A 26483-nucleotide genomic window follows, 5' to 3' on the forward strand; every position below is an offset into this window, starting at 1 on the left:
AGAAACAGCAATAGAGGCGCAAGGTCCGGAGCCGGGCTGTCGCGGCACTTCCCCAACCATGTTCCACGGTTCTCCACGCTGACTCCCTGGAGCCTTCCGCCTTGTTCATTCATGCACACCTCGGGAGACACATCTTGAGTGCTTACTGTATGCGTGGAACCCGGCAGGACGAGAATGGGTCAGGGTGGGGCAGTCTCACGTCGTGTCTGAGGAAGGAAGCGTCGAGGTTCAGGCAGAACGTAAAGACGGAGTGAGGTCCGTTTCCTGGCTTTAGGGAAGACATGTGTTCAGCCATTGGACAAGCCCTTCCAGGCCTCACACTGCGATGGGCAGGTTTGGGAGTCCGTTCCTGCTCCACACAGGGAATGTGCTGGTGTCCCTCGGCTTCAGTGACTGGGCATGGGCACTTGTGGGTGGGAGGGAGGTGGCTCTGGAAGGGCCCTGTTGTTTCTTTCAGCACTAAAAGCCCAGGACTGCCTGTGCAGCATAGGTGAAGTGACATTAGCGTCTACCAGAATCAGATATGCTGTCTGTGCCACTTGTTTTGGTAACTATACAATTGCCAAGTGGCTTGCATCGCAAACGCCCTGTGTGCCGAGGATCCCTCACCACGGCTGCGAGGGAACAAGCCTGTGGCTCCGCGTTCCCTTAACAGAGCTGGGCGCCAGGCTGGGAGAAGCCTAAGCAATCCATGCTCACCTGGCCAGGTGAGCAAGACCTTTAAGGACAGACAGCGCCTCCTGTGAGGGCTGAACGGAGAGCAGTCTTAGGATTTGTCCAGGACCAATTCGGCTGCCCACTGGTCTCTGTCCTGGGTGCCTGACGGATGACAGTGCTGATACACGTCTGTGGTCTTGTCATCTTCAAAGTTCTCATCGATGACTTGTTGAGGACACAGAAGGCAGGTTACACTATCCTGAGAGGGAGTGCTGGTGGGACAGCTGACACTCGACGTTCAGAAGGACTCCGACAAGCTCACAGAACACGTTGGCAACATGGAGTCTCGTCACCAGGTCCCCAAATTCAACTGTAATTGTATAAACTGGGGACTACTCTAAGGGCATTCTGTATGGGGCTATAGTTGAAAAGAGTCCATAGGATCCAAAAGAGACATATGGGGCACTTGCAGAATCAGTGTCCCTAACGTGGTTGTGCTTGTGGGTTTGCTGCGTGTTGGTCAGAGCACATGTGGAATGTTGGGGTTGGTTTTAAATGGTGTATTTTAGGATGTCTCTGATCACCTAGAGAGAGTCCCAGGGAGAGGGACTGGCTTGTTAAGTGATAGCTAGCAAGCTCGGTATAATTAGCTTTATAAAGAAAGGCCAAGGGAGGCCCGAGAGCCTTTTCCAAGGCCGCAGAGCAGCACCGAGGGTGAAGTGGCACAGTGGTCAGCAGAGGTGTGTCGGAGGGTGCGGCTGGCCTGCGGTGTGGGAAGTGAATTTGCCAGTCCCACACGCTTTGACTGTAGTTGGTGGAAGACTGCATCTGGGACGCCCTGGGCAGCTGTAGTCCAGGGCTCTGGATTCACGTTTTCACAGCCACACAGGGCTCTGTGTGGCAGGTTCCAGCTGCTGGGCACACTGGTCTGACAAGGCCTGGCCTCTCTGTCCTGTCCTGCTTTGCCAGTGGCCTGGGAACAGCTGCCTTGCAGATGGATGGAATCAGTGGCCATTTGGCTCACTGGGCAGTGTGGACAGCAGGTGTCCAGAAGAACCACAGGCTCTTGGGGTAGGTGGGTGGCTGGCCCCTGGGAGGTGATCCACTTCACACTGTGCCAGGGGCTCCTCCGCCTCGTGTGGGTATCTCATTCGTGGGGAGCTAAACACAGGGACAAACGGGTACTTTTCCTGAGCCCCGCCTCCCCAGTGGACACACGCTCTGATCCAGATGTGTGGGTCCCCACGTGCCAGGTGATGATAACATCAGCAAGCTGATGATAACAACGGCAATGGCACTGCTCATGTCCGTGAGATTCCTGTGTCATCATCCGTCCAGGACCCAGCGGCCTTGTGTTTGGATCTAGGCGACCTTCGAGTCCCTTTCCTGCTCTGAACCATGGCAGACTCCTGTCCTGCTCCCCACCCCAGCGAGTTTCGCCTCTTTTCCCTTTCAGCACTTCTCGCTGCGGGGTCCCCTGGTCCTGCTGTTTGCTTGGGGTTTGTCTTCTTGGAAGTCTTCCTTGCTGAAGACCACTGTGCCTTTGCAGGTGTGCCTGGGACCTATTCTCCAGTGTGCTGGCTCTTCCCAGTGCCTGGGTTTTCACGGAGAGTTTCCCAAAGGTGGCTGGGTGTGAGGTCTCTGGGGTGTGAGATCTCTGCTCTGGGTGTGAGGTCTCTGGGGTGTGAGGTCTCTGCTGGGTGTGAAGTCTCTGGGTGTGAGGTCTCTGCTCTGGGTGTGAGGTCTCTGATCTGGGTCGCAGCAGTTGGTGCTGCAGGCTTGGGGTGCGGCTCTCCCTGGGCTCAGCACAGTGCTTGGGTGAACCAATGAACTGTGTCCTGTTCGTGCGAGCTTGTAAAGTCCTTGCGAGCTTTGACTTTGAGACTTTGCTCTCATAGAGCCAAAAGGAAACTGCTTGCACGTGTTGAGGTTTGGAATCCCTGAGGATTTCCTGGGGACGTGGGGGCTGCTGCTTCTGCAGCCCGAGGCCTCTCCTGCTGCTCTAACTGCCTGGTCCTCTCTTCTCGCTCATATTCCACGGCACTGGCATCTAGGCCCCGTCTGATTCCTTCTGCAGCCTTGGCTATTCCTTACAGGTGAATTGCAACCTGTGTTGAAGCTCTTCTTGCTTCCCAAGAACATGGCTTGAGAGGCAGTGGGTACCTCACGTGCCCTGATGTGCCCAGCAGCCCCGGGGACCTACCCTCGTCAGCTCACGGTCATGGACTGCACAGCATATGGCATGGGAAGGCCTCCTTCTCCACACTGTAGTGGCCCAGAGGCCTTGGGATGTGGACAGAGACGGGTCTGAGGGTAAGCCTCACGCCCCCCACACAAGCCACGCAACCTTGGGCAAACATGTCCCCTCTCCAGCCCTCTCTCTCCTGGTCAGTGGGAAGGGGCTGGGAACGCCTCCCGTGTGGGTGTCTGTAAGAAGGAGAAGAGGCTGAAGCTTGGGCAGTGCCCACCAACAGCAGTCTCCACTACCATTTCCTGCTGCCTCAAAGACCCATCATCCCACCAACGTCTACCCTCTCTGTGCTCTTCTCTCTCTGAAGGCCCTAGGTGACTGACCCGAGGCCTCTCAGGGCGGTGCCCACAGAAGGCAGGCCTGTCATTTTGGGTGGCTAGGATGCGTGCACAGGGGATGGGTGGATTCACAGCCTGGGGCTCTGCCTTCCAGAGGTGTGCTCCAGGTTCTGACCATTCTAACTGGTGTGGCATCTGGGATGGTCAGTGCAGACCAGGAGGAGGAGTCTTGAAGTCACCTCTGGGGCTGACTTCGGATTCCAGGCGAGAATGGGAAGGATTTTAGAAGCTTAACTGTGGTTCTTTGATAGACTAGGAAAGAGCATTGCTGTGGTCATGGCTTGAGTGCCTCTGAGCGCCCAGGTGCTCTTACTTCTGAACAAAGCTTTCTTGGCATGGAGCTGACCTGGGTTGGACCTCTCTTGCCCTTGGTCTGATTGGCTGTGTCCAGAGCCTCTGAGAATCCCTGTTGGAGTGGAGGAGACTCCTCTCCTGCAGCATGGTCTTTGAGTCCAGTGGGGACGATCCTTGTGAGGGCACTGCTCAGTGTACTGCTCAGCAGGGTCACAGTCCCTCCGTCCCTGAGGAGGCCTGCCAGCCCTGCAGTCCCGCACGCCGTCTGTCCTTCCAGGCAGCCACCACGCCTGTCTTAGTTCAGCATGGATTCCTTAGACAACTACGCAGTGTCAGGCTCTGTGTTGAATGCTGTCTCTTAGTTGCAGAAAAAGTGAGGCAGATAGTAAATCCTGATCAGCACAACAGAGGAAGCACCCAAGGCCCAGACCCTCACATCAGGAGAACAGCGGGCCACTCTGTGCTGGGACAGAGGTAAAGGGACGGAGGTGGGAAGTCAGCCTGGCCGCTCTTCCCTTTAGGAAACAAAGCGGTGAGCTCTTTCTTTTGATAGTTTGAGTTGGTGTCAAAAGCACCAGTAAGGTGCGGGGGATAGAGAAGAACAGAGTTACTTTTCATTAGGTGGAGGGGAGTAGAGGGAGGGAAGGGGCACGGGGAAGGAATGATTGTGGAGTGAACAGACTTCATTACCTTGCGCACATGTACGGCTGCATGACCAATGTGATCCTGCAACATCTACAATTAGAAAAATGAGAGACTACCCTCCATTTATGTATGATCTATCAAAATGCATACATGCATTGTACTGTCATGTACAACTAATTAGAACAAATAAAAAATTTAAAAAGGTACTCTGATAAACTTTATATTGATGAAGAAATGTATTTAGATCATATTTTATATTTTCTTCTAAAGCAGCATGTTCAAAAGACTCTACAGCAGAACTTTTCAGAAAATGTCATCTGCAGCTGAGCTAAAAGCACATCTTATCGGGCCCTGCCTTACGCTTTCATCTGTGCCTGTGATGTAAGCGCCGGCACTTTCCGACTGACTGCCTCCCACTCTCGCTAGTCCTTTATGTTTTCATGCTCCTCTTAGCCACTGTATTGATCTCATAAGCTCCTGATGGACTGTGGACTGAAGTTTAAGATGTAACTTCAGACGGCAATTATGTATATATCTATCCCCAGGTTCCGGAACTGGTAGAAATCCCTGGCATTTCAGGCCGATACATATATTTTAAAATCATATATGCTAGGTCAGGTGTGAAGAATGAGATGAAAGATGTCACCTTCAACCCTGAAGATTTGGTAGCGTGCTGTGCACACGGTAAGTGTGTAACAGCTGTTATCTCTTTTCATTGTTTTATTATCCAAGAGAGGTCAGGGCGCCCGTGCACATCGTGGCCAGCAGGAAGTGCTCTGACATCTCTGACTTGTGAATGTGCACCTCTGGGGCACGGGCGAGAGGCAGTCACACTGCAGGTCCTCTCTGGTCGTTTTCAGAGTCCACAGTTTTGTCCTTGTTAGTGTCACAGCTATAAAATGGACACCAGGATCATTCACTGGCCCCAGTCTGAGGCTCAACACTTCTTCTCTGTACCAAGTCTTTGTCTTCTAGGGTGTTTGTCTTCATGACACAAAAGGAGAAGACGACACAGGATACCCGAGTCAGGGATAAGCCCGAGCAAGAACTTAATTCTACCAATTACCAAGGCAGGACACATGATACGGCGACAGAGGGCTCAACCCGGCTGTGACTGTGAGCTGGTAGTTTATCTTTGGAGCTTAAAAAGTGACAGGCAATCTCAGGCTCAGACGATAAACGACCGCTTCTCCACTGACTGTAACTTAATTGTGGAAATGCATTTGCACTTAATAATTTTGATTAAAATGAATGACAGACACCACCGTTTGAGAGCAGTTGCCTGGGGGCGTGTTTGTGTGTGACAGCATGCTGTCCGCACTGTTCCTCCCGCACTGACTCCCCCGCGTGTGCTTGCGGACGCTCACACTGAGGCCCACCTGTGACGTCCAGTCCACGGAGGGCTCACTCTGCACACAGCCTCACTGGAGGCACTTTTCTCAAGTAAGCTCAGTCAGCGTTCATGGTGCGGATGAGGAAGCGGGGTTATGACAGTTCCGTGCTTGAGGACGACGAACAGCGGGGAGTTACCCTGTGCCAGAGCCAGCTACGCCCCAGGTCATCCAGCGCCAGTCTGTACCATCAGACGCCATGCCAAGGTGCCCAGTGGTCAGAGGTTCTGGTGTGGAGGGGGACCTCACCTTGTGCCCACAGCTCTCCCCGGCTGGCCACGGCTCTGCTCCAGGGATTCAGTAGGACTTCTACCTGAGAGACCCCAAGCAAAGGACAAGGTGATCCCAACCAGGTTCCCCCATCCATCTCGTGGTCACCCTGCTCCACCCGCCAGGCCTCCTTCCAGTCCACGCCAGCACTGTGCTCCTGTAGGTGGTGGAGGGTTGGCAGCACCCGGTGCCACGTGGTGTGAGGTGGAGGAGCGCTTTAAAGCACATCTAAGGACCAATGTTGGCTTTTGTTTTGTGTTTCCAGTTCAGCCAACTTCCGGTTCTGCTCCTGCGATAGTAGCAGGTAAAACCAACTGACCTTTTTTTTCAGATGAGTGGTATCAGCTGTGCAAACCACAGCCTCATTGATCAATAAACAAAGGTCCTGATGTGGAGCCAGTAGGTTCATATGAAAATCTCTGTGCTGTCCTGTAAGGGCCTCGTCTGCCCTAGACCGCTCTCAGGAGAAGGGGACGTAGGCACCTTCCCTGGGGTCATGGCACTGTGTCTTCGTGTTGGGTCCTCCGTGGGCACGCTGGCAGGACTCTGCAGTTTTCCTGGCGAATATTGGGACTGCAGTCTCTGGGCAGGCAGAGCCAGCTTGTGGCTTAGACCTCCCCTTACCTGACCTTTTAAGTGGCCAGGGGCTCACTCTCTATTGTGTATGAGGGTCAGGGATGAGGCTCCGGGAAGATGCTGGTTTTCTTGCCCTGACAGTCCAGCCAACCCCATTGCATTTAGATTTCCAACCAGGGGATTTCAAGATGGATCTGGACCTGCTTTAGACAGTTCACTGAGCAAATGGAAGAATCACCTCCAATATTCCTCGGTGCCTGGTGTCCATGACCACAGAAACCCCCAAGTCCAGTGCACTAGGAATTGGTGGCAAACAGGTTATGGCTCTGAGTACTTGGGTATTTGGTGTTTTAAATGGATATGGATGACAGGGTAGTTAAGAACCACTTGGAATCTTAGCGGTCCAAGTCCAGGTTTGCATGCAGAAAGCCAGAGGCATGCTTGCTGGGCTTCTTTGTTGATTCAGAGCTGGGATTTGAGTCCTGTGTGCATGTGTACAAGATAGGTAGGATCAGTTGGTGCTATGGTGTTCAAGATACAGTGTTCAAGTGACTTTCCTTGTCAGGATCAGTGAGGGCGGGAAAACATTGTGCCAGCTCAGCATCTGTTCCACACAGGAACTTGCTGGACTCTTGCATCACAGCGCTTGACCCATAAGCAACTATTTGTAAGCATGGACTATGTAGCAGTTCTGTTGTAGATGCTGGAGTGAGGCACCTCTGTTCCTAAAAGTGTATTATTCCAGTAGAGGGAGACCACCAACAACCAAAAACCACACAGGCAAAAGATTGTGGGCTACCATCTAAGCTGTTCCTTGTAAGACTTGCGCTGACATCTTTAAAAATACGTTGAATTCCTGAAAATGGACATTAGGAATTTAACTAGGATGCGGCCTGGGATTTGGGGTTTTGTAAAGCTCCCTGTGTGGGCCTCAGGTTCAGCCAAGGCTGAGAACCACTGCCAGAGGCGGTGCAGCTCAGGGACCGGGATTTGGGATGCCTCTGTCAGGGGATTCTCCCCTGCAGGGGACCGGTGCTGAGGCAGAGTGAGTCCGAGTTAGGACAGAAGGCAGGACTTCCTTAGAGTGAGCCAGGGTAGCGTGCGGTGTGAGAGCAGCAAATGAAAACTCAGGTGAGCAGATAATTTGAATGTTGGATAAGCATGAATAATATTTTTCAAAAGTATTCTCAAGGTGATAGAAAAATTGCTGTTTGTCAAAGATTTAAATTTAACTATGTGTCCTGTGTGCTGTGAGCAGAAATGGTGAGAATCTGTGGGCTGGGGGGATCCACAGGGTGGAATTGATGGAGCCTGCGGCTGTGTAGTTAAATGTTTGATTGACTGCCTGATGGCAGGGAGAAAGGAATGCCATTCTGCCCCAGGACACCGGCTTGCAGAGGCTGCCGCCTCCGTGATGGCAGCAGGACACCCTGTTACCTTGGCAACGCCCTCCTGCAGCGGGCTCTTCGCATTGGAATTTCCCCCAGCCGCCCGCTTTCTTTCTGGTAGGCAAAGCCTCCAGGCCGGCGGGCAGGGGCCGCGCGCCGTGCGCAGGTGCGCAGGTGCCCCGTGCTCAGGTGCGCAGGGCGCAGAGACCCTCCCGCGAGCCGCAACGCGGCGCATCCCGCTCCTGTGCAAAGGCTCTGAAATGAGGGGCCGGCGCCGACACACGGACAGCAGTTTTATGAGAAAATGCAGATAAAGGGCCCGGCGGTTGGGCCATATGTTCCCCGTAATCTCCAAAGCCGTCGCTTCAATTAGAGCCTCCCTGAGCTGCAGTGCCCGCTCCTGAGTAAACAGCGCGCTGAAAGAAGAGCTCGGTTTCCAATTAAAAGTATACTAACATTTCTCTTTCCCTAATTCCCGCCGAGCGCAGCCTGCGCGGGCGGAGGCGCGGCCGGGTCGCGGCGGGGTCGGCGCTGGTCCCCGCCGAGTTCCCAGGTGACGTCAGCGCGGGATTAGGCCCCAGCGATGCGCCTCCCGAGTTAATTAAAGCAGTGCCCGCAAATCCGCTGGGGGAGGCAGGTGCTGGGGCTCTGTGTACGTGCGTGTCCCCGTGTATTCACGTGGTGTAAGTGTCCTCATGTGCGTCTGTGTGTGGAGAGCGTCCAGTGTGTGCATCTCGGTGAGTATGCACGTGGCCGCTTGCTTGTGCAATAAAAGTCAGGTTGTCTTGTTTCGGAGCTGGAGATTGTGGCCCTCGCTCTGGCCTCTCACAGAAGGACAGGCACTCGGAGGCACACAGGCCCCCTGACCAGGGCCAGTGCTGAACTGAGTCCAGCTGGGCCTCATCTCCCAGTTCTCCTGCCTGCTGCACCACAAATACCCTGTTCTGCACCGGGTCCCTCCCGCTCCTGGTGCCCCAAACTTGAGAATCTAAGGGCATAAGTAAATGGAGGCCAGATGTGAGGTTATTTAAATATCAAGAAAGCAACAGGCCTCCCTGGTTCCTCAGGAGCTCCTGAGAGAGCTGAATCTGAGCATCGCAGGCCCTTCAACCTCTGCATTATGACATTCTAAAACCTGGTTTCTATTGATGTTTTCTGTCCAGCAGCACTGGTTGGAAGTTGCCTGGTTTCGGATGGGAGAGGGATGGATAGATTAACTTTCTGGCCTACTCTCTATACCATGAAAGAATCAAAGAATTGAAGCCATTATCTGAAAAATTCCAGAAACATCAATAAGCAGAAAATCCTCACTAGGTCATTCAAATGCAAATGGTACTCCTTCTTTCATGAATTATCTACCCAAGTAATTACTTTAGTTTTGAGTTTGGCCTTGGAGGTGAGGACTTCAGAGTCCCACGAAGTCTGAGACTGTTTGTTTATTCCTCACTCTCTGATTGATGCTCACTAAATTAAACCGAGGCCAGTTTCAGCAAACATTTCGAGGGCCTATCTCTGCCCGACACTGGCTGGGTCAGATTCTAGCAATTACCAGAGCCAGGAAAGCCACCTTTGTGTCCAGGCACCAGGTTGTGAATAAGAAACTCCTGTAAGAAAATAATCACAATAAAACAGGCACAAATGTCCGTAGAGCCACATCGTGGGTGCAATCTTGCAGTGGGAGCGGTACTTGTCCTTGGGGTGTGTGCTAGGAACTGTGTGGGACGTGTGTCACAGTGGCCGTGACATGGTGGCTGGGGCTTGGCAGTGGAGGGTGCTTGGTGCTGACAGGCAGGTGTGCTGAGAGGAAGGAGGATGTAGCTCGGCCTGTCCTGAGCTGGGAGGCCTGGGCTGAAGGCCTTCGGGACTGAGGTCCTCAGGTGTGTGGGAAGACGGGGGCCAGACAGGAGTGGCTTTTCTGTATCTTACTTGAATACATTCTGGGGTCGAGTGTGGTAAGCAGGGCCACAGAGATACCAGTCTGCTCTTTTGAACGAGGGAGGGAGAGTGGATTGGAGTTGGGGCGGCAGCGCAGATGGGGAGGCTGGAGGAGACCACTGCAGTCTCTCATTCCAGTGAGAGACGAAGGTTTGGGCCAGAGCACGTTACGGGCTTCAGGGGAATCGTCCACTGGCTTGGGCGTCAACACTTGGCGGCTCCCCATGCTGTGTCCCCATGCCACCGTTCTAAGGGGTGGGCATATAACGGACAAAACAGGCCACGCACCTCCTGCCAGGAGCTTACATTCTAGAATTAAAATCTAGGAAGAGAGATTGATGTTGATGGTGATGCGGGATCTCTAGATCATAGGCATAGTGATGTCAGAGTGGAGAAAGGGAGCGCAGGAAAGAGAGACCCAGGTAATGAACTTGGGAGAGGTGAGCGAGGGCTTTGGATTTGTGAGTGAGATGTATCTGACCTGTTGGGCAGCTGAGCACATGGATCCAGGTCACAGAGGAGGTGAGGGTTAAAACCAGGTGCTCTCTCAGCAGTACCTCCACTGCTGCCCTTGTGCAGGCCTGCGTGGCTCTCTCTCTCTCACACACACACACACACACACACACACACACACACGCACACAACTCAACAGCAGATATCCGGAGCCAGTCGGAAGTCAGATTCTCAGTCTCAAGCTGGACGGGCTGTCGGGCACGCTGGGGCCACAAGTCTGTGCTCCTTTGCCTGGTAATGTTCGAGAAGGGCTGAGCCAGAGCAGTCCGCTGACCTACCACAGTCACAAGAACAGGAGCCCGGGCCTGACTTCTAGTGACCACTGTCCCACCGACCCGGGGCTGCTCCCTCCGGGCAGCGTGGGCTGTTCTGATTCCACGGGGAAGGCCCGCCTCGGAGGCACAGCGGTTCCCGCGCCCTCTCTCCCGAGGCTGCTCTGCAATAGTCCTGGGCGTCCTGGGGCCCCTCTTACCGTGCACACCCAGACTGACACCGGGGCTCTATCCCAAGCTCACGGCCAGTGGGTGGACGGGAAGGGATTAAGCACCAGTGAAGACCTGCACACACCCGCCCCCGAGTGTGTGGTGTAGGTGGCACACACAGACACGCATACACACCCGCCCCCGAGTGTGTGGTGTAGGTGGTGCACACAGGCACGCACACAGGCTTTCCACACCCCTCCTGGTTACTGTCTTCCACAGTATCTTTCATTCAGTCAACACTTGAGACTCCCTGTGACCAGCTCCTTGGCCACCCAGGGAAGGTTAAACCAACAAAAGATACTTCCTCTATGGTCCATGTGGACCCCAACACACTTAATGCCGTCAGAGTATGAGAATTTATTGTCTGTGAATAAATTGGCAGCAGTTTGGCGTGTCCGTGTTCAAATGATTGAGAGAAGGGAGGAGTTGGTGAGGACGCGAGCAGTCGGCGGCTCAGTTAACACGTTGTTTTAATGCGAAGACTCGGGACTGTGGTGCCTGGATTCGATTTCCACTTCTATCCGGGCCTGGTGACCTGGGGTGAGCATCTGAGCTTGCTTCCCCTCGCGGTGGATGGCTGGGTGGATGGGACCAGGCGCAGGGGCGTCTCTGGTGGTGCCTGGCTCACAAAGGGAGCGCCTCCTTAAACGTGAGCTTTAGGGACTCCTGACACTTGGGAATCTCCTCGTGCACTGGCAGAGAGGGCAAGGGACCTGAGACGCAGCCACCCTCCAAGCACAGCTTCCTGACTCACCAAAGTGCCCTTCTCACATGGTTGGGAAGCCACGTGTCAGGATGTGTGACTGACACAGCCACAGCTGGCATTACCTAATCTAACAGCTGGGGTGTGACCAGAGGGACTTTGGGTTCTTGAAGGAGGGACAAAGGACACCAGATGCAATCTCTGCAAAGTGGAACGTGGAGAGAGAATGTGACATTGCTTCTAGCACTGTCCCCAAGAATTGCTTTGGACCCGCGTGGTTGGGCGTCAGTTTAGCTTTAATTGGGTTTTGCGTTCTTCTTGAAGGATGGATTACAACTTGGAGCCACCTAGCCTTTTCGGAAGTATGTGCCTCGTGAAGGCAGACCTGGCAGCGATGCCAGCAGTGCCCCCGCCCCCCCGCCGCTGAAGCAGGCGTGGGGTGTCCCCTCGGGGCCCATCCTGCCACGGCTTCTCGCGGCTCTCGAAACCTTGGGTGTTCCTGAGGGAACCCCCATGAGGATGCTTGGGGTGCTTGAGACACACCAGCGAATCTGTGTGGGAAGACTTCCAGTAGGACAGGTCTGTGGTCATTAGGTTCCACAAAGTCGCCAGTAACTTGTGGAAGAGTGTCTCAAAGACTGTAGCTTCAAACGGTAAGCTTTAGAGTTCAGAAATTTCAGAACAGGTAAAAGCACCTATTGTGCCAGTTTCGGTAGGGAAGAAGGCACTACGCAGCTACAGTAACGCTCACTGTAATGCTGCAGCAAACATAGGCCCACCAGGTTCTTGGGGACCAGTTAACTAGAAATCTCAGTCAAGCAGAATTTGTCATTTGAAATCCTCCATTAATAAAAGGGAGAAATTAGTAAAATGATCAGTTGTCATCAAAGGGTTTTTTCAGACCCCCGCCTTGGAGGAAGTGCTCTCCTTGGCCAGTGCCCACACGGCCCGACTTCCTCTTTCTGCATGTGCCATCACTTGTGTTTAAGACAGGCCCTCAGGACCACCAGAGATCAAGAACTACCCAAAACACACACACAGCACCAGCTTGTGCTAACGATGTCAGCAGGCCCCGTGAGCGAATCCGGGAGATGAGGGAGTCTCAAATGCTAAGGGCGCTTCACTCAGCCCTCTGGGCTGGGGGCATGGAGCACTGAAACGCTCTCCTGGGCAAGCCTTCTGGCTGCTGGGCAGGAGCCTGGTCCCAGCCACCCAGGGCTGTGACAGACCTGGGTGAGGGGAAGGGCACTGGATCTGGGCCAAGAACTCAGAGTCTACTTAAAAGCGCGTCATCTTGGTCCATGGTGGCTGCTACCGCCCAGTGCCACCAGCTGACCTGAAAACAGCAGAAGCTTGCTCCCAGCTGTCCTGTGCCTGGAAGGCCATGGTGGAGTGCCAGTAAGGTCAGAATCTGGTGAGGGTTCTCTTCCGGTCTCAGAGCCCTAGTGCCCTCGAGGGCCGGGGAGATGGAGCTCTCTGGGTGCTGTCACAGGGCACTGACTCTTTCATGAGGAGTCCACTACATGGCCCGCCACCTCTCAAAGACACCAGCTCTAGGGCTCACACATCAACTCTAGGGGGACCCGAGGACTCCGTAACAGCCCTAGCTGCTGGCACTCTGGGTGAGACAGCTTGTTCTTTGCATCTCTGCCCCGCCCACGAACAACTAGGAAGAGGTGCTCTTAGGTCGTCAGGTGCTCCCGGGGACAGGGCTTCCTGGCAGAATGAGGGTTGATTGGGAGGTCGTGCCGGCAGACTCAGGCACCTCTTCCCTCTTCAGTTAGGAACAGGGCCGGTCAAGGTGAAAGTCCTCCAGGACACCTACCGCATCGCCCCTGTCACAGTGGGAAACCGAGGCTGAGGGCCCCGCTGGAGCCTCCTCGTCCTTGTTGGGGGTCGAAGCGTTGGCTTCTCCCACCCACCATGCTGCCTCCCTTGGCTCCGTCCGAGCCCAGCCACGGAGAGGTTTTGCACACATGAAGCAGCCACAGCTGGTAATGCAGGGCCACCTGTGACTCCCGGCAGTGCTTGTGCCCCCAAGACCCTGAGCTGGGGGTCTCTAGAGTGCCCCGTGCTTTCAGTGGCTTACCTGGCTCAAGAGGACTTAGGTGCCTCAAGCAGAGCTCATGCCACATTTCACCTGCCAAGACACTCTTGGGTCACTTTACAAAGTAGCTACAATTGGGTGGTGACCTGGTTGCAGTGACGAGAAAGCATGTAGCAAAGTCTGATTGGCCACCTTTTTTCATTTCCTGGTGATCCATTAGATAGGGACACGTTTTAAAATGATGAGATACAGGTCATTTCCAGCTCAGACTGCAGACGTCACTTTAATCTTAACTGTCCCAGAGGTGACGAGGACATAGCGGACCTACCTCTTAGCTGTTCGGTCTCTATGTGGCAGACAGTGGCGATACTGGAGACAGAGCGAAGAGGAACTTACAGGCAAAAGAGTAAGTGTCCGCGGTCTCTCTCCAGCCTTTCCAGTAAGCCCCCTCTGTAGGTCTTTCTGGCCTCCGCCTGGTCCCGGCTCTGGCCGTGGTGCTGACTGCCCACTCTAGTACTCCTTTCCAGGGAATTCTGGACGGGAGTCCTGCGGTAGAAGTCTGCATGTCCCCTTATCTCTCTGGGTCTCCTTCACAAGCCCTACAGAACTGGCTCTGAGGAGGATAACCCAGGGAGCAGAAGATGGCTTGTGCTGGCTTAGATTTCACTGCAGCTAGTGGAATGGAGCGTTGGAAGATACCTGGCCGAGGAAGGGACGGTCGCCACACCTGTGGAATTCCTTGCCAGTCTCAAGCGCTAAATCAGCCAGGGGTGACCAGCAGAGGAGAAGCACCGTCAGCATTTAAGACTAAGAATGGATTATGTGCTGATGAGATGTGGGCTGCAGACCAGGCAGGATGGTGAGGCCATCCCCAGGTTAGCAGGAAAGGGAGGCTGGCACCACCCAGGCTGAGGTGGGCCTGGAGGGGCGAAGACTCCTGGGGAGCTTGTGTCACAGCCGGCAGGTGTGAATTGGCAAGTGGAGGGGCGGCCGCTGCCAGAGACGCCACCCAGGCAGAGGAAGGTCAGGGGGAACTGCGATGTCTCCCGGCCTCTCTCTGTCCTCAGACTCCTCCTAACTGTCCACTGGCTGAAGGCAGATGCATGCAGCAGCCTGCAGGGGTTGGCCAGGGCAGTACAGCAGACAGCGAAGGCAAGAACAAATCCACGCCTCAGAGAATGGTGCCTGCCTTAACCCTGTGACAGGGACGGGAGAAAACCAGGGGCATCTAACTCGGTGGAGAGAAAATCTGGGAGTCAACGTAATTCAGCAGTTTGGACTTCTTGTGTGACAAGCAGAGCACAGGTGTGTGGGCCCGAGTGGATCAGATCAGACGGGAGCCACATGCAAGCAGGAGCCTCAGCAGGCGGCAAGGCAGGGCTGGGCTTCCACTCTGCTTCCTATGCCTGGCTCTGGCTTCCGCCATGCCGAGATGCCTGGGTGCCCACCATGACTTGCGCCCGCCGTGCCCTGGCACCTCACCTCCCTCTCCGGGACCGTGGCCTGCCGGCACCTCGCCTCCCCGTCTCGCTGCCTGGCTCCTCTCCTTGCCTCAGGTCTCTCTTAGCAGGGTCTTCACCCCCAGGGGCAGGCTGCTGTGTGGAACAGCGCGTCACCGTTGACATCTCCGCCACGTCACCCTCTGACTTATAAAGGCTCGTAGTCCACCTCGCTGATCTGGGGCATCTTCCCTGAGGAGGGGTGCTGTCCTTCAGGGGCTCTCCTCTGTCCTGTGCTTTCACGCCCACACCAGGGGCTCCAACCGTGTGGGGCAGCTTTGCTGCAGCTGTGACCCCAAGGGCCCCTGTGGGTGCAGTAATCATCTGCCGAGTGACTTGTCCCCACGTGTGATGAAAGACCCCTCTGTTTTAAAGAAGAAAGGACTTCTGGGTTCCTCATGTTAACAAGACCCTGTTGGATGGTACGCATGGTGTCCCTTCATGGTGCTGCAGTTGAGACTGGGAAAGTCATGGTCTGCGTCCTTTAACGTGTCCCATGGCCCAGTACAGGACACTGGGAGCGGCAGAGAGGAACTTGCTTCCCAAGAACCAGCATGGAGTCTGGGGCTCTTAGCTGCCCAAGCCCCGACAGCTCCTCAGCCCACACTGCTGCCCCGGGCCCTTGGTGGCCCGCGCTGCTCCCCTCTTCTGCTGCACACCCTCCCACTCTCGTGCTGGTGTGCTGCTGCCCCTGCTCTGCGCCTCTGACCTTGGCTGCACAGGAGCTCTCCTGGCCTGCTCTGCCCAGGTTGCCAGCCGTGCGTTCCTCCAGCTGCGAGGGCTTTGAGGCAGGGGCTCTGTCCTGTTCAGACGTACGTTAAGCACTCTGCAAGGTAGGCATTCCTGGGTGAATAGGCGAGTGACGGATGTACAAGGACCCTCTGTATATTGAAAAACGTTTGTTCATCCCTGAAGAGGAACTTTCTATAAAATGAAGGACTCTCTCAATGGGAGAGTAAAGTCTGGCCCAACAGTTTGGTCTCTGCCCAACTCCAGGAGCGCACGGGTTTAGAGCAGTGTGCGTGGTGTGCAGAGGAGCCGTGTCAACTTGGAACCTGGTGGCCGGGTTGTGCAGCTGCGGCTCACAGCCCGCCAGCCACCTGCAGTGTCACGGTGTCCAGTGACTTCTTTGCCAAACTCCCTGAGAGTCTCTTGCTCATCTCTGAATGGCATCAGCGGAGGTGCAGGTGAGGGAGGCCTTGCTCAGAGACTTGACGTGGGCCGCTGCACAGCGCAGCTCCGCGTGCTGGTGTCCATGGGTGGAGAGAGCGGCACAGCTGTGACGTCTCTGGGCCCTGCAGACAGAAGGCTGCTCAGCACTCTGCTTCCACCTGGAAGAGGCGATAATGAAGAGTGGAGGGAGGGACGGAGTGTGAGGGAGGGATGCTCGCGGCTCAGCTGTCAGCCCAGGCCCACGCGGCTCTGGAGTTCAGTGGCCATCAAGTTGCCAAAGAGGAGGGAGCGCTGCCCCTGGGCTGGGCGTGCGTGGCCGCTGTCCCTGCTGACGTTGGTCGCCCTCTCACCCTCACCTCTTCCCTGGTCATTCTGTTGCTTTTTAAGTGGAAACATGATTTAAGTTTTATTCTGACTCATGAAAGCAAGCAGGAGTCCCTGGAGGTCCGTCTGGAGCAGCTGGAAGGGTGTGAAGGTCCCAGTGGGCCTTCCCCCCACCAGTCCTGCGTGCACGCCGGGCCACGGGGAGCCAGAGGGAGGCACCTTCAAGGTCTGTGGGTCTCCCAGTGTGGCCCTGGGCAGCCCCATCCGAGTCCCATGAGGAACCGTTGGACTGGAAAGCCACAGACCCCATCCCGAACCTGCTCCGTCCGGCCCTGGGTGGCCCCACAGGTGCCCGGGAGGCGTGCTCAGCTGCAGAGTGCTGCCCTGGTTGCAGAATGCGGACTGACGTAGTCTCCCTCCAGCCCTGTGTATGAAGCGAGCGCCTGCTTTCCCCAAGGAAGCCGTGTGGGAGGAGGGGCGCCTTCAGGCTGACCGGTGACGAGCAGGTTCAGCAAGTCAGGCTCAACTCGGGACGCCCGTTCCACCTGAGGACACAACCACAAGTACTTTCCAGTGGTCGCGTGGGCTCACCGCACACAGCGACGCCCGTTTGTGGTTGACTTAGGGAGAGTGCTCTGCAAGACGTTCATGCTCCACTCCCTGCAGGGAGCTGCCGTGGAGACTAGGTGTCCAATCCACTCCGGCCAAGCCAAACCATGCCCCTGTGGCTGCCCCACGGGGTGGTCCACCCTTGGTCTGTTTCCGCTCTTCTCCAGGCTTCTGTCCCTAATGGTCAGGGCTGGGCCTTTTCTCCTCCTTTTTCTGCTGTCCTCTTAGGGCAATGTAGCTGCACGGATGCCGTCGTAGCTGATCCCGCCTGGGATCAGGATCACTGTGAAAGAGAGGCAGAGAGCAAAGCTCCAGCGTAACTGGTTTCACCCTGGCCGAGCCCGTCCAGAGGTGCCTGGTAATTCCCTGCTCTTTTCAGATGGCCTGTCGTGGCTGGCAGCATGGAGGGCCCTGGAGTCTGAAGGCACAGGCCCGGTGGTGTTGGCTTTTGCCCACTTTCCAAGTAAGCAGAGGTCTGAGCAGAAGAGGGCATCCCAGTCGAGGGCTCACGTGGTCTTAGGAGCACGTCAGGTGGCACGCAGAGACCACCAGGAGGACTGGTGCTGAAGAGAGAGTGGTGTACCAAACGCCCAGCACCCACAGATGCTGTCTTGGCCTCTTTGAACTTGGAGGAATAATTAACCTTCCTAGAAACAATTTAGTTTTCCTCTGAATCCCTCCTCCTGAAGACTAGCAATTAATGCAGTGAAACTGGACCACTCCCCCCCAGAGGGGCAACTCAGTCCAGTTGTCACTTCACCAGTTGGAGCAAACACACTCCAACTTGACCACTGTAAACCTAACACAAGGTCCTTGAATCACACGCAGCCCTGCCTGGCCAACCACCAGGCAGCTGGACTAGGGGGCTTTTGTCCAGACGCAGCTGTGGGCCCTACACGTCCCACCCCACTGGGTGTGGCTTCACGGGCTCCCTTGGGGCTGACCACATGGAAGCAGAATGGGCAGTGGTTTTCATTTCCTTTCCGTTCATGTTTGACTCAAACACAGTGATGGTGGTGCAGGGGCATCGCGTGCTGCCGGGATGGCCAGTGTGGGCAGCGTGTGGCGAGCCCTGCACAGGTGCCCAGCTCCACACCTGCGCCTCCCGCATGGGCTGCATGGCGGTTCTTATCAGAGGGAAGGAGGAGAATGGGAAGACTCAGAGGGGCGAGGCCGGGCAGGGTGGGGGCCGGGCGTGTTCAGACGAGGCCTGTTCAGCCACGAGAGGCCTGAAACGGAAGCAGATAACGGGAACTGCACCCTCAGGGCCTGTCCTGCTCCTGGGCAGACCTCCCAAGCACAAGGTCTCCTTCAGGAGCCCCAGCCGCGGAGGGCTGAGGGAGAGGAAGGGCCAGCCCCAGCCGGGCAGGCTGCCAGTGCTCAGGAGTGCAGACGGGGAGACGTGACCCCTTTGGGGCCTGCCTGGATGCCTGAATGGGAATGTCCCGGCTCTGACCCGCCCAGCCCCCTCCCCTACCTGGCACAGGAACCCCGTCTGAGCCGGAGGTCTCTGAACAAAGGGGTCTTTCTTGAAATGCTTCACCTGTGGCCCCGCTCAGGAGTGCAACCCAGCTCCTATCCGCTTGGCTGGTGACAGCTGCCTGCAGGTCTTCTCTGACTTGCCCTCTGGGGATTGCAGTGTCCTGCAGGACGGTGGGGAGGCAGGGGTGGGCAGGGCGGGGCCGCAGGCAGAGGGAGTGGGACTTAGAGAGGCTCTGTCCCCTTTCCAGCAGGAGCTCAGGTGGACTCCACCCAGGAAGCCTCCCCTCCAGCCTTTTCTGTCCTCACTCTTTAATAATGGCCGCAGGACATTCTGCAGGCGCCAGGTGTCCTTGGAGCATCACAGTCCCAGGAGGCTGGGTGGGCAGGCATGGCAGAGAAGGAGGGTGGAAGGAGGAGGTCCCAGCCCTGTGCCCTGGGGCGAGAGACCCCTTCCTGGTCCCAGGCCTCAGCTACTCCTCTGCAGGAGGATGGCAGTGCGTGCCCCTGTGGAGCTGTGGTGGAGACAGGCCATGCAGTTGTCGATGACACGTGTCAGCTGGTGGGTGAGCACGAGGAATCATCAGACCATCTTGTAGACGGAAAGCCTGAGTCTGGGGTGTGAGAGTTTTAAACAAGAGCGCTCAGCTCAGCAGCAAACTTACAAAAAGGACCTATTCTTCATTTTGCTGTCAAAGTTACTGTCCATGGCTCCCAGCGTCTGAGGGAGATGGGGCTTCTGGATTCCGCCACCTGGGGCGGGACACACACACAGGACTGTCCGCTTGAGGCTGACGTGCTGGTTGATAAGCTGGCTTCCTTGCTCGGCCCCGGTGCCCTGGTGGGTTTGGACTGGCCAGCCATGCTGCCCGCGTCAGAGGCCCTGCGTGTGTTGGCGCAGGTCCCGGGCCTCTCCAGGCTGAGTTGGCTCCTTGGGAGGAGAGTGGTGCTGCGCTGGAGGGGCCCAGTGCAGAGCTGGGGTCTGGGGTGTGGGCATTTGCTTATTTTTTCAGGGTCCTTGTCTAGTGCTGGACCCAGGAGGTTTCCTCAGCCCAGGTACAAGGCGGACGCGAGGCTGCTGCTGCCACCCAGGTGTGCCCCGTGCGTCCCGGCCCATCATACCCTGCACTCCGGTTCTTGCTTTCCCGTGCAGCTGCAGCCCCAGCCCCCTCCCCAGCCCCATGCTGGTCCTCCTGATGGTACCTCCTCAACAGGAGGACCCCTGCAGGACGCCCGGGGGGCCTCACTCATGTCCCTTACTCTCCTGCCCCTACTCGTTCTCACACACTCTCCTGCATCTTTCCGGGCCCCCGAGCACCCCTTTGGATCCCTGCTTCCTGCCTCTGCTTTCCAGACCCCGCCTGGGCGCCCCTCTCCTCCACTAACTTCTCTGGCGACGCGAGGCTGTTCTTTTCTACCGGCTTGGTTTTCAGAGTTCACCACGCCTGGGGAACTCGCCACATGCTGCCTGTGTTCGTCACTGCCTTCTGCCCGCCACCCTCCCTAGCCCGCATCCTGTCCTTAAGAGCACGGGCTCTTCTACCTGCTTCCTGCACAGGGCACAGAGCTGGGCTTGCAGTGTTGTGGGAGGAGAGCTCCCTGCCCAGTTGGTCTGCTGGCCACAGACGACCTCCTCCTGGCAAAGCGTCCCCTCTCTCTTCTGCCCGCAGCCCCTACTCATCTTATGTGTCATTCACTTCCAGCACAGGTGTGGCCTGGCTGGTGGCCTTCCCCTCAGCAGGTGCTGCTGTCTTTCTCTGCTGAGCAGCAGGGAGGAGCGTTGTGCCAGGTTGTCCTTGTGCCTGCCTCACTCATGAGCCTCCGTGAAGTGTGTGCAAGTGCACCGGTGCCCAGGGGATATTTTGGGAGCTGCGGCTGGCCAGGCGGAGGCCTCCCTGGGGAGCTGGGTGCAGTGTGGCAGCTGCAGGGATCTTGCTTCTCTGAGTGCTGCATGTTGCCTCTTGGATTTTGGATGCCTCCTTGAGCTCCTCACGTCCGGGGCAACACCACTGCTCTGGGAAGAGTGGAGTTGCAGCCTCGCACGCAGGGCAGTGGCCGGAAGAGCTCCCTGCACCTCCGCCTCCGTAATTCCTCCTGTCCCCCTGCCCCCACCCAGGGAGCCCAGACCTTACCTCCCTCCCCAGCCTGCAGGACGTCTATGAGGCTCATTGCATTGGCACCCCCATTGCTGCCTCTGCCCTCCCTGGCTTGAGGCTCTCTCGTCCCCTCCCTCGCCCTCGGCAATCTCTTGTTTCTGGGCTGCTGGGATTTTTCCAACAACCTGAGCTGAATCTGCAGGCCCCACAGGTAGTGCAGCCCCGTCTGCCATCCATAAACCGTGCTGGGCTTTCATCTGCGATTGCTTGTGCCCTGGGCGTGTGGGAGGAACGGTGGTGGGGCAGAGCCTGAGCCATTCCAGACACTCTTTTACAAGAAGGGCCCTGAGAAGCATGTTGGGACTCCGTGCCAAGCCGATTCATCCTCGCTCGTAGGCTGCCTGGACACCTGACCTCTGGGCTTCCCCTCTGGAGTCAGATTTATGCGGGGCCCGTCTAAACGACCTGGGGGCTGCTGACAGTTGTTGTGGGAGAGCGGAGTGGAGTTTCTTTCATCTCCACCGAGGGGTGTCGGCTTGAATCATGAGGCACCCCGCAGCCCCATCTGGGCGTGGGAGTCTGGCGGCCACCGCTCTGTTTGAAGGGTTCCTTCACCTTCCGCTCATGGCCCTCCCACCGGCCCTCGAGAGCTTTCCCTGCTCCTGGACGCGCTGCAGCGCCTGCCTTTCAGGTACTGCCTGTTTTAATAGGCAAATGGGAACCTGAATCCAGCAGGCCTGCCCTGTGGAAGGAGCAGAAGGGCGCTCAGAGACCGTCCAACAGGCCTGTCCTGTGGGAAGAGCAGAAGGGCGCTCAGAGACCATCCCAGAAGCAGAGTTGGAGGATGTCATAGGCCCCTAATGTTTGCACACGGGGGCTGGAGCTGGTGAGGGCCAGTTGTGGTCAGCTCCGCTGGCAGCTGGGTGTGGCATCTGCCTGCATGTGAGAGGTGCACTTGCCCCTCCACCCTGACTTCAGAGTCTTCTCACCAGTCCTGCCAGGACCCCAGAAGCCCCTTGGTGGCCATGCAGGCAGAGGTGTTTCCCGTCGAGTGTACAGGTGCTATTGGCCAGAAGAACACCTCAGGCAGGGCCATGGAGGGACTCCAAGGGTCAACCCTGAAGAAGGGGGCTTGGATGCGTGAGCCTGGATGGAGAGCGGGGTCGGAGAGGTCAAGGGCAGGGGTCAGCAAACTGCAGGATGCTCCCCACGCTGGCCTGGAGCCAGGTCCTGCTCGCCACAGGTGACCTCCTCCTGCAAACGCCCCCTCTCTCTGTGCTGGACGCCCCATCCATCTCATGAGTCATTCACTTTCAGCCTGTTTACAGGTGAACAGCTCCGCCCTCAAGCCATCTGAGGCAGCCCTCTGCCACAGGCAGAGCCGTCAGGCCTGCAAAGACAAAAAGACTCACTCTGGAATTTTATGGAGTCTGGAGACCCCACACCAGGGCTTCTTGAAGGCAAAATGGGGGTGGGAGAAAGAAGGGGTGAGGTTCTGAAGGGCAGAACAGGGTCTGAGAGACACTGTGCAGCAAGCTGTCCAGGGACAGGTCCCTGCCCCTCTCCCGTCCCTCGCCCTCCTCCCTCTGGACACAGCCTTACCCTCCCTCCAGTCTCCCTCAGGGGTGGGGGGCTGACTTAGGGGGCTGACCTAGGGTGCCCTTCCTCCTCCTCTCTTCCCTCTGGTCCATGGTGGGATGGCAGCTCTCTGGAAATGGGCGTGGGCCTAGGCAAGGCAGAGCGCAGTGACTGAGGACCCAACCCTGGACAAGCCTCAGAACTTAGCCTTCCTTCTGCGGCTGGCCCTCCCCGCCCCCGACCGCGACCCTCCAACTGGCACCGCACAACACCCACTCTGAGGGCGCGGGTGCATCCTGCAGAGACCCGTGCTGGAGCACAGAGCTGGAGCTGAGCCCTCCCTGGGACACGAGGCTGCGGGCCACTGAGACCACGTCCTTTGTGTTGAAATAGTAATGGCGAATGTCATTATTGAGCGTCTGTCATGTTCTAGGGAGGGAGTCCTGAAGACTCATGCATCATCTTATTTAATTCCAACAAGTTACAGTTCTCTTTTCTTCCTCTTCCTCCCTTCCTCCCTCCCTCCCTCCCGCTCTTCCTCCCTCCCTCCCTCCCTCTCTCCCTCCCTCCCTTCCTTCCCTTCCTCCCTTCCTTCCTTCTTTCCTCCCTCCTTCCCTCCCTCCCTCCCTTCCCTCCTGGTTCCTGCCTGGTTTGGAAGTGCGCACCTTAGTTCTTCCTGCGAACTTTTGGATCCACGCTGTGGGCTGCCGCACGCATCCGCAGGCTGTCCTGACGGGTGTGTGCCCCGCTGCAGGGCCTCTCGGACCCACTGTCTCCTCTTCTGCTTCTTTCAGGCAAAAGCGACGAGGAGGAGAGCCTTTGCAAGTCGGCTCCAGGGGCGGGGAAGGGAGCCTCTGAGGACGGCAAGGACCACAAGCGCCCCAAACGCCCCAGAACCATCCTGACCACCCAGCAGAGGAGAGCATTCAAGGCCTCGTTCGAGGTGTCCTCCAAGCCCTGCAGGAAGGTACAGGCGGGCAGAAGGGAGGGTCGGGGACAGCACCGCCTCTCTGTATACGTCGGCTCCTCTGGACGTCAGCACGTGGGGTCCTGGTGGTGGGGATGGGGGTCAGCCAGTCTGTGCAAGAGGGCTTGAGCCGTGCCGTGGGTGCCCCTGGCCTTCGTGTGTGGTGCCAGTCCACAGCTGTCACCTGTGCAGTGTGACCGGAACAGCAAGTCTACATTTTGGCATAGACTCGGACGCTGTCACAGAGAACGCAGGACGCGTGGCTGGCCTGGTGGTTCCCTCACTGGGGCCTCCTCTGAGCGAGGCCGTCCCTGTGGAGTGGCGCAGCGCTGTGTGGCTGTCCACGGCTTTGAACATCCACCTGTGGTGCCCGTTAGGGGCTGGCACCAGTAGGGCTGCGGGGATCCTGGTGTGAAGAAACTCGCCTTCAGGAGAGAGTGTTTATCTTCCCCTACGTCCCCGTCCACCGGGAGAGGTGGAGACCGACGCGCTGTGCTGTCTATCACTGGGCCTCAGGGCTGTCCAGTTCTCACCCTGTTTCCTGCCACCAGGGAGGGGAGGGGACAGCACAGCCCTGGCGCCTGTGCCCAGGTTTGCTGGCCACTCCACTCTACGAGAGGGCGAAGTTCATTCCTGAGGCTGCGTGTCCCGCGGGGGAGGCTGGGGGCTGAGCCCACCTGGTGACCTCCACCACAGGAGGGCGCAAGGAGGTGGCTGCGGAGACAGTTGCCTGGCTCTGCTGCAATGGCTGTGGCCGTCCCTGAGCATTTGTGGTTGACCAACGGCCTGCCTTGAATGGGCACTCTCTTTTACTCAGCAAAAGGAGAGAAGTCATTCGTTTTGGAATTTATAAAGGAAACGCCATTTCTTTAAGGGTTGGAGAGTCTTTGTCTGCCTTCCTGTTGGAGTTCCTCAGCCTTCGCTGTAGGGGCAAGACAGCCCCAGGTCTTCCTCACCCCAGAAAGCACGTACTGCCTGCTCCATCTGCTCCCGTTTGAGGGTCCAGGCTGCAGAGCAGTGCCTCCTGGGACATATCCTCATGAAGGTGGCAGAAGGCAAGAGGCCAGGGCGGAGAAGGACATTATGACCTCTGCCTCACGGGCCCAAGCGAGGCTGGGGCTTGGGCCTTGGTGCAGAGCAGGGGCATCAGGGTCAGAACTGGTGGCACAATAGTGCACTCTGTCACCCAGGCGCCCTTCCTTCCCCACCCTTGGTACAGAGTGGGGCTCCCTGGGTCAGCTTGCACAGGACACCTGTCACCTTCCTCGGCTTGCTTCCCGCCTGTGTGTGGCCATGTGCTGGGGGCTTGTTCCTGGGCAGCTTTCAGACCGACAGAGAGGAGGTGATGGCACCAGGACTGTAACTCCTGGCGTGAGCTCTGGGGTCACACAAAGGGGCCGCGGGCACAGGGCGGAGGTGTCCGCTCTGGAATCAGGTGAGGCTTTGCGGAACAGGTGGCTGCCGAGCTGGGCCTCTGAGCGATGGGTAGAGTTTCAGCAGGTGCAGGGGCCCCAGCTTAGCAGGAGGGTGTGCCTGGAAAGTCTGGCCTGATCCTCCCCAAGCTCAGCCCAGCCCAGCGGCATGAGTAGGGTGAGGCACTTCCCAGGCCCGGCCCGCGGTCTGCCCGCCTGCTCAGGGCTCTCCAGTCCCGCCTGCGGTCTGCCCACCTGCTCAGGGCTCCTCAGTCCCATCCTCCTGGAGTCTCTCAGGCTTCTCTGCACATCTGCTTCATTGGCCCTTCCTCTCCTGCCATCTTGCCAGCCCCGGGCCGCGAGCAGCTGACTGGCTGGCAGATGTTTAAATACATCTCTTTATTATCTGGACCTCATCATCCTTGTCCCCACCTGGCACCAGTGCATGTGCCCACACCAGGGCTGCCCACTGGCCCTGCCAGGCTCCAGATGGCCCCTCTCTTCGGTCTCTTTCTCTCTGGGAAGGGCTCACTCAGGATAACAGTGCGGAACCCCAAAGTCTCTTGAGGTAGAGGGGCAAAGTGGAATGCTTGGGGCCAAGGGTGTGGGCAGGAGAAGGGGGCACCCGTCCTCCTCCAGTGGGCCTGCAGCGGCAGCAAGGGCCTTTCTAGTGTCCAAGGGACACCGAGGGCTGATTCCAGGGAGGAGCCTGGAGGAGTGTGTAGGTGTTCATGGTGGGCGCTCTTGGCCAGCTCTCTGTCACTGTGACCCAATTCCTCGACACAGCGACTTAAAGGAGGGGCAGTTCGCTTCGGCTCACGCAGGGTGCGCTGGCACCACTGCTGTGGGCCTGAGCCGAGGCCGAGCGTCATGGTGGGAGTGTGCAGCAGAGGCCACCCACCTGGGAAGCAGAGTGAGAACAGAGGTGGTGGCAAGATCGAGTCCCACAAGGACCCACAAGGACCGGCCCTTCCCCCCAGGTCCCTGTCCAGTGGTCCATTCAGTCACCAGGGACTGGTCCACCCATGAGGTCGGAGCCCTGGTGGTCCTGTCCGTCCCAAAGCCCCACCTCGGTCTGGACACTGCTGCTCTGGGGACAGGCTTTCGGCGCCTGGCCTGTGGGGGCTTTGTTCCCCTGGACTTCCTTTCTGCCTGGAAGGAAGCCTCTTCTTGCCCTGGGCTTCTGCTAAGCATGAATTGGCCTCCAGCCTCTGCACAGATGAGCCCGTTGGCCTCCCCATGGCTGCACAGGAAGCGTTCTGCCTCCTACCTGAAATGCCAATGGTTCTACAAGAATAACGGTCACTTCTTCCAGGTGAGGGAGACGCTGGCCGCAGAGACTGGGCTGAGTGTCCGTGTGGTGCAGGTGTGGTTCCAGAACCAGAGAGCTAAGGTAAGGGCTCCTTGCTTCTGGGTTGCTCCTTACTGAGGCGGGAGCCGGGGGCGCTGCTCTGGCCTCGGGCGCTGTCCCGAGCGCCCTGGAGAGCAGCTCTCTCCAGTACCAACCCTGCTGTCACAGGGCTTTGGCCACAGCAGCGCAGCACAAGGGCAGACCGAGGCATCTGGTTTAGTGTCACGTCTTCCTTTTCCTAGTGGCCGTGCCTTTGAATCTGCCAGCCATTGGTACCAATCCAGGTCTTGGGGTTAAGCCATATTCTTTAATTTACATTTATTTTTAAATTTATACCTGTGTACTCTGGATACCATTTTTTTTTTTAAGTAATTGAAAGAGAAACCCAAAAATACTCAGATGACTGGCACAAGATGGCACGTTGGCATGGTGGCGTGAGATCGTGGGCGGCCCTCTCCCCTTACCAGCTCAGCCCATACTGCCACCCTGTCCTCCTGGCCTGCCA

The 26483-nt window shown here is 57.1% G+C and overlaps 1 protein-coding gene across 2 annotated transcripts in view; it reads left to right on the plus strand.

Annotated features, from left to right (window-relative positions):
* Positions 1–26483, plus strand: part of LMX1A (LIM homeobox transcription factor 1 alpha) — a 130338-nt gene that overhangs the window by 98102 nt on the left and 5753 nt on the right. For both annotated transcript variants that reach the window (XM_079107945.1, XM_079107946.1), the window contains exons 5-6: positions 23043–23215; positions 25943–26020. In XM_079107945.1, the coding sequence (XP_078964071.1) occupies positions 23043–23215; positions 25943–26020 (251 nt within the window). The remainder of the gene's footprint in view (positions 1–23042; positions 23216–25942; positions 26021–26483) is intronic.

This window comes from Sciurus vulgaris, assembly GCF_902686455.1.
Source record: "Sciurus vulgaris genome assembly, chromosome: 12".
Lineage (NCBI taxonomy): Eukaryota > Metazoa > Chordata > Mammalia > Rodentia > Sciuridae > Sciurus > Sciurus vulgaris.